This window comes from Carica papaya, chromosome 5, assembly GCF_054855325.1.
Source record: "Carica papaya isolate Zhongbai chromosome 5, ASM5485532v1, whole genome shotgun sequence".
NCBI classification, from domain to species: Eukaryota; Viridiplantae; Streptophyta; class Magnoliopsida; order Brassicales; family Caricaceae; genus Carica; species Carica papaya.
This window is the reverse complement of record NC_142313.1, coordinates 44476002-44489945: the sequence shown is the minus strand read 5'-3', so window position 1 is coordinate 44489945 and position 13944 is coordinate 44476002. Positions and strand designations below refer to the sequence as shown.

The 13944-nt window shown below is 33.3% G+C and overlaps 1 protein-coding gene and 1 long non-coding RNA gene across 3 annotated transcripts; one reads left to right on the top strand and one right to left on the bottom strand.

The window, feature by feature from the left end:
• Positions 1 to 1505: 1505 nt before the first annotated feature.
• Positions 1506 to 12101, bottom strand: LOC110810680 (indole-3-acetaldehyde oxidase-like). 2 transcript variants are annotated; one of them, XM_088219213.1, is made up of 10 exons: positions 11697 to 12100; positions 8973 to 10670; positions 8198 to 8457; positions 7891 to 8100; positions 7328 to 7546; positions 4680 to 5651; positions 3350 to 3445; positions 3046 to 3144; positions 2657 to 2846; positions 1506 to 1954 (listed from the first exon to the last, which is right to left on the bottom strand). In XM_088219213.1, the coding sequence occupies exons 1-10, from the start codon at positions 11854 to 11856 to the stop codon at positions 1734 to 1736; spliced, it is 4125 nt and encodes a 1374-aa protein (XP_088075339.1). In that variant the 5' UTR covers positions 11857 to 12100; the 3' UTR covers positions 1506 to 1733. The 2 variants fall into 2 exon arrangements, with proteins under 2 accessions (XP_088075339.1, XP_088075340.1); XM_088219214.1 differs by lacking the exons at positions 1506 to 1954; positions 2657 to 2846 and adding an exon at positions 2853 to 2970 and having other exon boundaries at positions 11697 to 12101.
• Positions 1860 to 7906, top strand: LOC148266156 (uncharacterized). The gene is made up of 3 exons (XR_015818910.1): positions 1860 to 1998; positions 7216 to 7329; positions 7767 to 7906. It is a non-coding gene; the product is annotated as an uncharacterized LOC148266156 (long non-coding RNA).
• Positions 12102 to 13944: the final 1843 nt, after the last annotated feature.

Sequence of the window (13944 nt, the reverse complement as noted above, 5' to 3'; positions counted from 1 at the left end):
TTGCTTTTGCCTAAGACAAAACACTCCTCTGCCAATGCATTTTTACACCCCCACAACTTTGACATATTACTTAGCTTTGTTTATCTTCTACGCAAGAACACTCGATCTGTGAATTATTACATATTCTTTTAAGAGTGATTATTTCTAAACAAATTTTCTAACTGTTTTTACGCTCCTACCTCTTTTATTACTGGGCAATCATTAAGGGTATTAATTAGTGATCCGTGTTATTTTCCTCTCAACGATGAAGCTTATCCTTCATTGTCTCACTGACTGATCTTGACTCTTGTTATTTTGAGGTCATATATTTTTTTTAGGTACTTTTCAAAGATTATTTTAAAATCTCTTAGCCTCATTCATTTTCTACGCATTTTTTTAATAGTGGTTATTTATACACAAACTTCTTAACTGTTTATGCATCATCATATCCTTTATTACTAAGCAGTCATTTAGGGATCTTAACTGATGATGCAGATTGTTTTCTTTCAACAATAAAGTTTATTTCTCATCATTTTACTGAATTGATTTCTGTTATTTTAATATTATATATTTTTTAGATTTTTTTGACTAAATTTAAGTATAAAAATCAAATTCTAAAATTTAATTATTTTAAGGCTTAGGCTACTTTTTTAAAAGATAATTTAGTTAAAATTATTTTATTCGCATCAAAATTAAAAAATTTATTAAAAAATTATAAAAATCGTAATCCAATCTGTACTTCAAAAAATTAAGACTAAAATACAAAAAAAAAAATATTTCTCAATAATCAAAGGTATTTTATTCGCATCAAAATTAAAAAATTTACTAAAAAATTATAAAAATCGTAATCCAATCTGTACTTAAAAAAATTAAGACTAAAATACAAAAAAAAATATTTCTCAATAATTTATGTATAGACGAATAGATGGAAAAATAATTGAAGAAAGTAAGTAAACAGATGACGTAAGAACAGCAGTCATCATTGACTAAAAAATCTAAGTCAACAATTAGAAATGGTTAATTATGTATAAATTTTATTTAAAAATTATTAAAATCATATTATATACATTATTATTTTTTGTACTCATATTTACGTAGTTGATTATCAATTTGATACATATAAATATTTATTAATATTATAAATTAAAAAATAGAGTAAATTTTAATCTAATATTTTGTTTTTGAAAATTTTCAATTTAGGAATTTATAAATAAAAGTTCCACTCATGCCTTAAATTTTATTAAAAAAATTTATAAAAATATTTAATTTTCTTCTAATAATACAAAATATTTAATTTAATTTTTAAAATTTTAAAATTAAAATTAAAAATCATTTAAATTAAAACTTTTTTTCATTTATACGATATTTCTATCTTCAAATCGTTGAAATCGACATTTAAAATATGTATAATTTTATTTTTCATCTTTTAGAATAAGTCCGGTATATATTTCGTGTCTAAATTCTTTTGGTCAGGATTCTCTTGCGTACATCAACAAAAGATTAACCAGAAAATACAAAAACCAGTCTTCTAAAATCTACCCTATTTTTATCAAAAAGGGTTTGAGGATAAGACCATGTTTGGAATTACCCAAAAACTCAATTTGTAGATTTTTTTCAGGTGTCTAATAACTAAAATAAGTGCAATATTTTAAGTGATTTTTCACAAGTAAAATTTATTATTCCAAACACAGCCTAACCAAAGGAGCCGTATGATAAGCAGATAACAAATTCAGATTCCAGAGAATTGGATTTCTTCAGCTTCTACCAATTTTCCACTTCAAGTAGGTTTCCACATTTTCTAGCCCACATAGCTGCTTTACAACTGGCATGGTGGCAGGGACGGGTAAATCAAATGTTGAATCAAGTCCCTCGAAGCTGCTGCTCCATGAACGAAGCTGTTTTCGAGCTTCTTTAATAGCTACTCTCGTTGCACAGTGAACCGAAGCTGCTAGAAGCAATGGAGGCTCACCGGAAGCTGAAAAATAAAAACATAGTATTCAACGATCAACCTTGGTGTTTGTGAGTTTTTCCACCATTCACAATTTTGCTTTCTCTTTAATCGATATTGCTATGTTAGAAGTTTACATCTTCTCATGCACACCGATTATTGTTCAAATATTTACATATTGTTTTGATTATCGAGATGTGATATTCCTAACCTGGTTTTGATATCAACTCACGTAAGACAATAAGAGTTTAAGATAAAACTTAGAGAAGTTTTATTAAGAATCAAACTTAGAGATCTCGGATTTCAATAAGCAAAGCAATATCCCAATATTTAGATAGTAATCATAAATGGTTATTTAATAACTAAGGTGGAGTACTTTGTTTATAAACTAAAATAGAATCGAAATAGAAATTCTTAAAATCTATCTAAGAATTATACGAAGTAGGAAAATAAACTAATTAAATAGAATAACTTATAGTAGAAAATAACTAAATAGAAAATAATAAATCAATTCTAATCGGATACTAGTTCCTAAATAACCTAGATAATTTAATAATGCATAAACATTACAATTATATAAATATATTTCATTATAGAATTATGTTCATTAAAGGTAAAGATCCCCCGGTTTTGTATCAATAAATCACACGACAAAAACTTTCATCAAAAGCAATAAGAACCGTATTGATTAAATTAACATAAACTCTCATGTATGTCAATGCAAAATACCTTTTGAAGAGAGGACACATTTCTGGTGATTTCCACTATTCAGTAATTCAACATTGAACTGCCTAGGTATGGTATCCACGGTAGGAATTTTATACTTCCATGTGCCTTCAGGAACGACTAGTCCATCTGAGTTTGTGATATATTCTTCAAGCATAAAAAATCCGATTCCTTGGACAAAAGCACCTTCAACCTGCACAAGGAAACTTTTAACATAAAACAATCTGGGATAATTTAATATGATATTTGAGATGAAAATGTTAGCGGTAGAACCCTGTCCTCAGCATGCATTATCTTAGCATGCTTGAACTGCAAAGCTGGCGAGAAACAAACGACAACAACATCAAAATTTTGAGTTAAGCCGGAAGATACGCCAAATTTATCATTCTTACCTGTCCTAGATCCACAGCTGGATTAAGGCTTTTGCCACAATCATAAATGATATCTGCTTGCAAAATTGTGACTGCTCCTGTCAAAAGGTCTAGTTCTACCTGTTCATGATGTCGTAGCTTCACATTTAGTTCTTTCTGAAGGATATTTGATATGAAAAGGTTGTTTTTTCTAAAGTAGTGTAACAAGAATCAGTGGCGTTGACCATGTTCAATAAGTGAGCTCCAAATTTAATTGATAGAAAGAAATTTTGATGTCCAAACAATAACTAAAACGAAGCAACATTAATCAAATACCAAAACTTACCTCGCTCACGGCAGCACCATAGTTTAGGTATGCCTTGGAATTAATCTCTGGAACATAGTAAGAACTTGCCGATAAATTAGTGCTCTGTGCATATGCCTGCATAATGATAGATAATACGAGTAAAATCACAAAGTTCACCTTAGCCTCGTCAAGAATACATATACCAAAATGATGGACGTTAGAACCTGTAGACATTGATATTGTTAGAATACAATATATATATCCCTGTAACCCATGATTGGGCCTGCTTCTCCACACCCATGGGCAATCCACTTGCATATGAGGGAAAACATTAAAAACTCATAATAAAATAAGTGGGTTTTTCTTGTTTGCTTGACCTTGTGAGTACTATTAGTCATCTCACTTCATTATTTAATATTGTTTCAAAGGTTAAGGTATTGAGCTCAAACTGTCTGAATCTCATTCATGTAGGACAGAAAGTTTTAACACAAAATTAAAAAGAAAAATCAACAAAAAATTGAGAGGCATCAAATTTCAAATCATCTCAATTTCTCAATAATGTGAGAATTATACATCTGCTTCAAGTTCATAGGCCAACAGTTTTATAACATCTGCTCATCCTCAAGATTTTAAATTATGTACCAGATCCAGTAAACTAAGTCTGAGTTTTCTAGATATGCAATCTTATTGAATTATAATTGAAATAAAATAAAGTATTGTAAGGTTTATAACTTATTGAATCATAAATAAGGAAAGAGGGTCGGATTAACCCCGAAAAAAGTGATCCAAAAATGGATTTGACCTAAAGTTTCAGGGTATGTCCGACCAAAGATTTTACCCACCCAATAGTGAAATCCTGCAAATAAAGCAAAAACGGCTCCCATAGAAAGTACATAATGGAAATGTGCAACCACATAATAAGTATCATGTAGAGCAATGTCTAGCCCAGAATTTGCCGGGACTATTCCAGTGAGTCCTCCTATGGTGAACAAAAAGATGAACCCTACAGCAAATAACATGGGTGTTTTGTATTGTATTAATGTCCCATGAAGAACTTGTGCAGTATTTATAAGGTAATGGGACAGAGCCTAAAAATAGAATATGCTAACCCAAAAAGAAAACTAACAAAGTGGCAAAAACATAATATGGAAGCTTTATTACAATAGCCTGCTAATTATATTGTAACAATAATCCATAATTAAACAGACAATAGCAAGATTTGTGACCAAACTAATACAAGTTCATTGGTGCATCTACTAAGTATGAAGTAAGGGTAATGCATCAGATGATGGGAACTTAAGGGCTTCCAGTCCCTCAGTTAAGAAATTAATGAAGTATGCTAGAGAGTTCAGAAGTTTAAATGAAATACCTGTCTGATCAAGGTGTCCCAATTTACAGCACCGACTTCCTTTAGCAATTTTTCTTTGAGAGGGAGAAGCCTCTCAACCAAGATATTGCAACAAAGTCTAATGGCTTCACAGCATGACTCAGATGCTGTGCTTCCACCAGTAATACCCCCTTGAATCATGCTTAATGTATCTGCTTGTACAACCCGTACTTTGTCTAACAGGTGGTTTTCTATTGCATCACATTGGATCAAACTGAGTCCATAGGCAGCCATTTGTTTTACTTTGGTCCAGAGTCCTTGGCCAATTTCAATGCCTCCCACCTCAACAACAACTGACCCATCACTTAGAATGCTTACCTTGCCTGGTTTGTTAAACTTTTTGACTTCATGCACAATGGGTACTCGAGAAATACCTCTTTTTTGCCATATATTGCACCTATTGAACCCTTTGATCATTTCAGTCCTTTCGCTGAAGCTTGAAGACATGGCCAATTTATCCCATATGCAAGGTAAAGTATACTCCTGGAATTCGCCAGCACTACCCTCATAAAATATTTTAAGGCTGTCGAATGTGTGGAGATTAATTTTTCTAACAGAATCTACCTCAATGGAAAGGGTAGATGCAACATGTTCAATAACAGCTTCAGCAATATATGATCCCTGTAGCTCCCCAGGAGCTCGCATTGTTGATCTGCCTGGAAGGTTTGTTTTGCACACCTTTATGTCAAAAGATAGAGCACCCCAGTTATATTTTTTAAGTGCATTTATAATGTTATGTGGCATAAGAATTGGACTTATAATGGCAGCCATCCCTGCATCAATTAATATATCAAGTTTTAAAGCCGTAATTTTTCCATCAGATCTGAATCCCACACTGTAAGTTATTTTCATGGGATGTCTTCCTCCTGCCATTATCATATCAGTTTTACGATTGACATATATCCTGACTGGACGCCGTAATTTGTGTGCAGCCACTGCACATGCTACAGCTACCTGAAATCATGTTCTGAGTTATAATAGTTTCACCAGGTAGATTATAAAAATGATAGAAAAGCTACAATTTGTTCTATCCTATTCTATTCTCATTTAAATCCTATATTTTAATTACTTAACATGTAAAAGTTAGTCATAATTTACATATTTGATACATAATTAAATTAACTTCATTCATATCTTCAGTTCACAACTATGAATTTTGTATTCCCATCTATTAAGCAAAAAATCATAAAGCCACCTATTTTGAGTTCATCTTGGAATTATAATACAATTTTTTATTTAAATTTGTATGTTATTTTCATTTCTATTTCATAAATTACAATTTGAACTAAACTTAATGAAATAGTTGAAAAATGACTAAAAGGTTTCAAACTAATGAAAAAATAAAAGAAAATCATTTATGCATTTTATATGGTTACAAGATATCACGTGTAAAATATGTGTATTGGAGGAAAACTTGCCTTCAGTAGTCTATAAAGGACAAGATAATAGGGAACTAGGAGAAGTATAATAGGCAAGACTGGGAAAGGACCATAATTTTAGACTACAAAATTTTTATATTCGAATACAGGGTCAACCACCATTGGCTCAGCAAAATTTTAGACTCAAATTATACCCCAAATGTTTAAGGAAAAGCTGCTAAAACTGATCGACTTGAACCTTTATATGTGATCGTTGGCTTCATTAATCACATTGTACCTCATGGAGCTAAGTAAAAGAGGGAACTGAGAGACCTTGTGGAGGCTGGTGAGAACAGAGGCTAGAGGCTGGGATTCAACATGAAGTCTAGACTGGTGGATCTGAACTGTGATGTGGCAATGGCTGTCCAGTGTAGGACAACTTGCACTGATGTAGCACCACGAAATAGATAAATAGAAAAACAAGGGTAGAAACAGAAAATGTAGTCCACAATTCAAACCACAATAACAAGGTTGGTAAGCACTCAATAATGAGACTATATCTGAAGTGAGACCAGCAGGTGAAGTCTAGGTAGTAGTATGTTCAAAAGTATTATGTATTCTAAAGATCATTAAATCAAAGAAATCTTCCCTCTACTTCTTCCAGTAAACAAACAAACAAAGAGGAAAGCTATTGATATTTTCTCAAATACCTTACGCAGCAACTAGTAGGTTTGGTTTGGAGTTCTTTTAGAAGGCTCTAGGAGGGTATCTTATAATCCATCATTGTAATTTTTCTTTTCTGGTCCTTAATAATATTTCTTTCTACTGAAAAAAGAATAACTAGTAGGTTTGGTCGAAGACAAAACCAAGTGTGTGTACCTATCTAATCTAAATGAAGACAAGCCCTTGTTGGCCTTTTGTTTTTTCAGAGGCCTTACATAGGGCTTCCAACTTCTCGGACTGGACTAGGACCAGAAGTATTAACAAGGAATGCAGTGCCACTGCATTCGACTACGCGGCCAAATACAAGTTCTTAGTTACATACAACTTAAGGAAGAACCTATAACTTCCGTAAATCTGTAGAAAAATAAATATCCATTGATGAGGTTTTAATTTTATAAGTCAAATTTATGGCAAACTAACTCGACTTATTTCACCAGGAGCCAAGAAGTCGGTGGCATCTATTCTCATAACTGGAGGGGTTACCAGGGCAAACAGAAAAGTCAGCTATTTATTTTAGAAATGTACAAATACACGCAGAATGATACTCACAGGTATGGACTTCAAGGCCTTTCCACCAAACCCTCCTCCCACTCTCCTTGTAATCACCCGAACATTATGTTCAGGAACACCAAGACATCTAGCAATTGTCGTCTGTACAAATTGAGGAGATTGAGTTGAACTACAAACCACTATACAGTTATCTTCATCTGGTACAGCAAGGGCAGTTTGTGTCTCCATATAGAAATAATATTGTGAACCAAGTCTGATCTGGAAAAGATAAACCAGCCAAACATGAGGACGAACTTGCAAAACATGAAAACAAGTTCGTACGAAAAAAAAGGGATATAGATGATCAAGAAATGATATGAATGTAAAACCAATAAAGTCTTGAACAAGCAGTAAAACAAGAGCTATATAGTAAATATATTGAAAAACTGATTGATCGAATATCTCTTTGAATTATCTAATTGTTACTGTTTATAAATAGTTGTTACCGGACCAAGAGACTACCCAGAAGAGAGCTGAAAGAAGGCTGAGGTTTAAAGAGAAGAGACCCTAGAAAAGAAGACCTGAAATCTAGAGCTAAAGAGACAGATTGAATGCTGAACTACCTCGGCAGAAATAATTTTGTGGTCAGCTTCAGCCATTCCTTTCGATAAATCACCAACCTGTCTCGGTTGAAAGAAAGGAAGGACCTCAAAAAAGCTAGACTTCATGACAGCCTCCTCAACAGATAATATAGGTAGTTCCAGATTTTCTGTATGATAATCAATTACTGCATGTTCTGCAGCCTCATTTGCATGTTTCTGTGTATCTGCAACCTGAAAAGAGTAATTCCATGATCAAAACAGTTCTGACACCATTACAGTCATCATGAAAATGTGTTGCTAAACAAGAATACAAAGTCATGGAAATTACCACAAGGGCAACTCGGTGACCAAAACACTCAGCAAGTCCATCTGCAAATAAAGGTTCTGTATAAGAAAAGGCTCCAGCACCTATATTCGCCCCGCCCTCTGGGATGTCTTTGGAAGAAATAAGTGCAAAGACTCCATCTGGTAATGATTTTGTCCTGAATGTGATATCTTTTATGCGTGCTAAGGGCTTTGTACTGTAAATGAATGCTCCATACAGGCAATTTACTGGAGAAGGAATGTCGTCCACATAAACAGCCTCTCCTGTATATTTGGCTAGATAAATAAGGTATGCAGTTGGATTTACATAAACTTGCAACATTTAATTAATAGAAATAATAGAAAGCCAACAAAAGAAATTTCACGGTTATGTACTCTACAAAATTTAACCAACATCAACTAAATGACAGTTCACTGTCTGCTATTTGTTCATGGAATTCATAAATGAGAGAGAGAGACACACTCACACAGAGAGATGATGTTGTCAATATATGAAGTTCAGTCATAAATTAGGATGAAAGAAATATAAAATATTTAGCATGTTAGCAAATGTCATTTGAACTTCAAACCCCTCCATGATTTTAGGCTTCTTGTACAACAGTTCATGTTCCAAATCAGCTAATTATTTCCTTGTCCATCCCCAGTAGCAGAAGAAAGTGGAAGATAAATACTTCTTATTAGGGAATCTTTTCTTCCAGAAGTATTTCCTTCTTCGCCTTCTTTTTCCCAGACATACAAAATGTTTCATAAGTAATAGGTCAAAGTGACATCTCACGAACCAGAGGCTTGGATGGAAGCTTCCAACTTTGTGATTGGCTGCCCAACTGGATCATATTCTTTACTTGACTTCAAAACCTGATGACCTGACATTAGAAATGTTAAATGTTTCCCATCATCAAACTGTCCATAAGTCTGTTTTCCATTAGAATCCTTGGGCATCAAAGAATTCTTGCCCCAACCAAACCATCCATTAGAAATGTCAGCAGTCTCAGTCAAGGAACTAAAGAACTTGAAAAGAAAACCAACAGCCAAACTTAACCGGTAACCAGGATCTGTAATATCATCATCAGGTGCAATGGTGCCTCGTAACAATTTGACAACTTCATATAGAACTTCATTAGTCAACAATTTCCCAGTCAAAAATTCTTCAGATTTCCATGCCCTGATTACTTGCCTTTTCCCGCAAGCACCAAAAGCCAATTTACAGTGGTTTATCATAAGTTTATCAGAACTTCTACAGGGAGAAACCTCCACCATGAAAGCAGCATTTAGATAAGCCAATGCATTTCCAGAGGGTCTTGATGCAGCACGATATGTTTCAAAGAGCAACTTGCCATTGAATCTAGAAGAAATATCTATACTTGGAGAACACTGTGGAATTTTAACGCTCAAAAGAACACTGTTGGAATCCAGTGGAGGCCTTTCAAGAAACTCTTCCAACCTAAGCTTTTCACACCTCAGATCGTTCATTATTTCTACCACTGTACCCACAACAAGCAGTATCGTAGTAATATCTGAAGGAAACTGCTTCCTCTGTGCCATTACTAAATTTCCTCCTATGCTGGCTGAATTCCTTATGAACCTTGTAGCAACCTTCTCCATGTGATCTGCAATTTTTTTGAACACAACGGCACCTTGAGTGGGATGCTCACCTCCATTCCCTTCCTTCAAAGCTTCAATAACTTTAGAAATTGTCACAGCTGCTCCAATTTCAATCCCCGTCTTATCTCTCTTAATCCTTGATAGCTCAGGAATATATCTTATATCTATGTATTTATCATAATCTCCTAGTTCCTTAAAATACCCCATACCTGTATTACCCACAACTAACTTCATTGAGGTGCCATTATCAGCCTTACTGGATTCCAATATGCTTTGGAGATTCTTGACGCTAACAGGAGTGTGCCAACAAAATCTTCCGTGGTCTAGAATCACAGTGGACCTTGTTTCCCTCTTGAGAAATTCTGGGAATGTGCAAGTCTGATCATTATTTTTATATAAAGGTAACCTGCTTAGCTTTATTTCCTTTGTTTCTCCTTTTTTCCAGAAGGAGTTAAACCCCAAATCCTCGATATCAACATCTGAAGCAAAACTTTTACAGACATCAACAATTGGTCGATAACCAGTACAACGGCAAAGATTTCCAGTAATTGCATTTTCAGCTTCTGACACTGTCAGTTTGGAGAACCCTGGGAAAGGCTGTGGCCGGTTGGTCTTATCAGCATTTACAAGAGCTGCAAAGAGTGAAATGCACATTCCTGGAGTGCAAAATCCACATTGAGAAGCATGAAAACCAGAGAACCTTTGGTGAATTGGGTGCAAACCATCTTTGGTATTTCCAAGTCCTTCAGTTGTTGTTACCGAACATCCATTTACACTACAAAGAAGTGTGAGACACGAGCTGATAGTGAAATCCTCAACTTGGTCGAGCACCGGATTGTATTTGGACAGAAGAACAACACATGCTCCACAACCACCTGCAACCAAACATTAACATTTTAAACAATAGCTTAAATGCGATATTCCTAACAATTTAGGTATATGGTAAAAGAACCCAGAAGTCAAGAATTGAATTGTTAAGAGTAAAAAATCATACAGTAAATTGGCATAAAGGACAAGAAAGGAAGTAGTTCCAGACTCTCAAATTAACTTCCATACTGGATTCTCCTGATCATTTAAAAAAACTAAACAATTAAATTTAAAAATTCTTTTGAAATCCTGATTGACTAATATAATGGCAGCATGGCTGAAACCAAGGACCAATTAGTTCAACCTGATGCAGAACAATTATCTAAACATTCTTCAAGGAGCAAATAAATTCCCAAAAAGAAATTGTAAATTCGTACAAAGCTGAATATACATGTGATTTATTTCTGAAGTCTTTTCAAATGATAGAATTCATTTTAAACTCAAATTTAGAAAAGAAAAAGTCTGAAAGAACTTTTATGTTATTGTCTAAACTATTTCAATCTAGCAATTCAATAGAATTCCACTATATAAGTTTTTATTCATAAATAAACTGACCTTCAATTTCATTTATAAACAATAATTTCAGAAAAACACCAAAATTCATATGCATGATCAAGAAGCATGCATAGCAATTCCAAATCACATCAAAGTTCAAATTTAAGAAAGAAAAAGCTTAATACGACCTTTTTTTTTAATTGTTGTTTAAGTTTCCTCAACATAGAATTCAACGAAATTCCACTTTATATCAAAAGAAAAAAAAAGAAACTCATGATTTTATTCCAATATAAAATTTTTACTCACAAATGAACTCACTTCCAAATAAGATATTTACATTTGCGAAAACTCATTTCAAAATGACATCAAAACTCATATCTAGCTTTCTACGACCAGTATAAATCACATAATGACAAAGGTGAAACCATCTAGCCTTAACTTTTACACATAATCCAGCATTTAGGGAAAAAAAAAATGCAAGAATCCATTAGAGGTCAACTTGCCAGATTGATATCCATAAACAAAGCAGTTGGACATACCTTCTCCACAACCGAGCTTGACACTCTTGAACGGAGTTCGGGATCGTAAAAATTCAAGCAGAGTGGTAGAAGGATGAATCGCCGAGACCTCAAACCTCTCTCCATTAACGGCAAATACTAGATTGTTTCGGTTCTCCACTGTTTCCGTCTCTTCCTCCATTTCTTCCGCGAGTCACCGAAACTGAAAGCTGATACAGCAGAGCTGACTTGACTAATACAAGAAAAAGGAACTCGTCTTCTCCCTGTTCTATCCATTTCTACTCTTATAGGGCTGCAATTCACCTTCAGTCGATAAGCATTCTGAAAGTGACGTCGCTATGCTCCACCGCGCTCGTCAGCTTTCCACATCTCTGTTTCCATTGAAAGAAACTTCAGTGTTCAATTTTGAAAGGGAATGGGATCAAATGAACTTTACGCATATTTACTTGTTCGGCCTTTATTCTAAATTTATTTTATTATTTTATTAAATAAATTTTTATAATAGATGTCGCGTAATTATATTTAATTAAAAAAATTTAATATATATATATATATATAAGATCTTCCTTAGCCTTCTAGTAATAAAAAATTTAAAAATAAATTAAAAATTAAAAATGTTGCTAAATACCCTATGAGTGATATAACTTGTTACAAATATATTTTTTTAATTTTTTTATAACTTTATATTATGATATTAAAGTGTATAATTAAATTAAATTTTGATAAATTTATTACATTTTTAAATGAAATAAATATATTATAAAGTATAAATTTTTTTAATTAAAATATATTAAAATTTTAATTATATTTTAAAAAAGAAATATTTAGGAGTTTTTGATTAGTTTAGTAAGAGAATTTAATTTAAATATGTAACATTTTTATTGTATAGTTTTATTTTAAAAAAATTACTTTTTTTTGGGTACATGAAACTTTAGCATTTAATTTTTATATTTTTATATAATATGTACAAATATTTTTTTACAAGCTAATTACTATTTTGTCAAAAAAAAAAATGTAAAATAAAATAATATCTAATTATATAGTCAAACCTATTGTTTAATTGTGACAAGACGTGTACTTTTCTAGAGTGGAAATTATAATATGTTCAATTATTGTACTTAATATTTTAATTAAAACAAAAATAAGTCTAAACCAAATAAAATTAATTCGGACCAAGTTAATCTTATCCCTTTGTAAGTTTGTTCGATTTAAGTTCAATTTGGATGGATTATAAATCCAATATTACTTATAAGCAATATCAATCAAAGAGATATGATGTCAGATTATGTCTAAAGATTCGAAATTTAAAAGAAAATAAATTATAAATTAAATGTGTAATATTCTAAATTAAAATTCGGTTCAGGATTAATTTATAATTTTAAAAAATGTATAAAAATATAATTTTAAAATTAATAAATTTTTATTTAATGTAAAATTAGGGACAAAATAGGTTTATGATGAAACCGAAAATAATTTTAGAAAAAATTAGTACAAATTTGGATTCATATGGTATTTTTGAAAGAAATATCAGAAACTGGGAGGAGGGTCAAAACGCAATTAAAGAAAATTGTGTCACGTAGGATTGCCCAGTTAGCAACCCCAAAGAATCGGAGCGCGCCGCGTGGCAAAGCACGTTGTCGGGGCCATGCGGGAGGCCACGCTGGCAATCCGCGTGCTCGCGATCGCACGTCCCCGAAGCGTTCTCGCATGCGTGGACGATCCGAATTTGTTCCCTCATCAGGTGCGATTGGACGGTAGCGATTAAACGTGATGAACGGTTTATATTTGTTTTCTCTTTAAACGTGATCGGACGGTCGAGATCAAATGCGATAAATAGCCCAGATTTAAGCGAGACGGGTATAAATATCTCACATCACACCGAACCCAAACTCTAGCCGCCAGTCTCCCGCCGAAGAAGAAGAACCAGTCGACGAAGAAGGGACTCGACCGTCGCTCGCCGTCGCGCTAGAGCCACATTCGATCGCCAAAAAAGGTAAAAATTTCCTTATCTGCTTGAAATTTGATTTCGAGCACCCACATTGCCAAATCGGAGCAAAAGGAATGGCGGGCAAAACTCGAAACTGTTTTCAATTAGCTCTTTTTCGTTTCCCGTTTTATATTAATTTTTCACTATTGTGTTCATTGTTCTGCTTTCTACAGCTTGACCGAAGAAAAATGTCCAGCTGTGAATGTGAGCCGGTGGAACCACTGCACTAAAAAACCCTGCCGCCGGTAAGTTTTCATTTTTTTGGCCAACTGAGACCCCCTA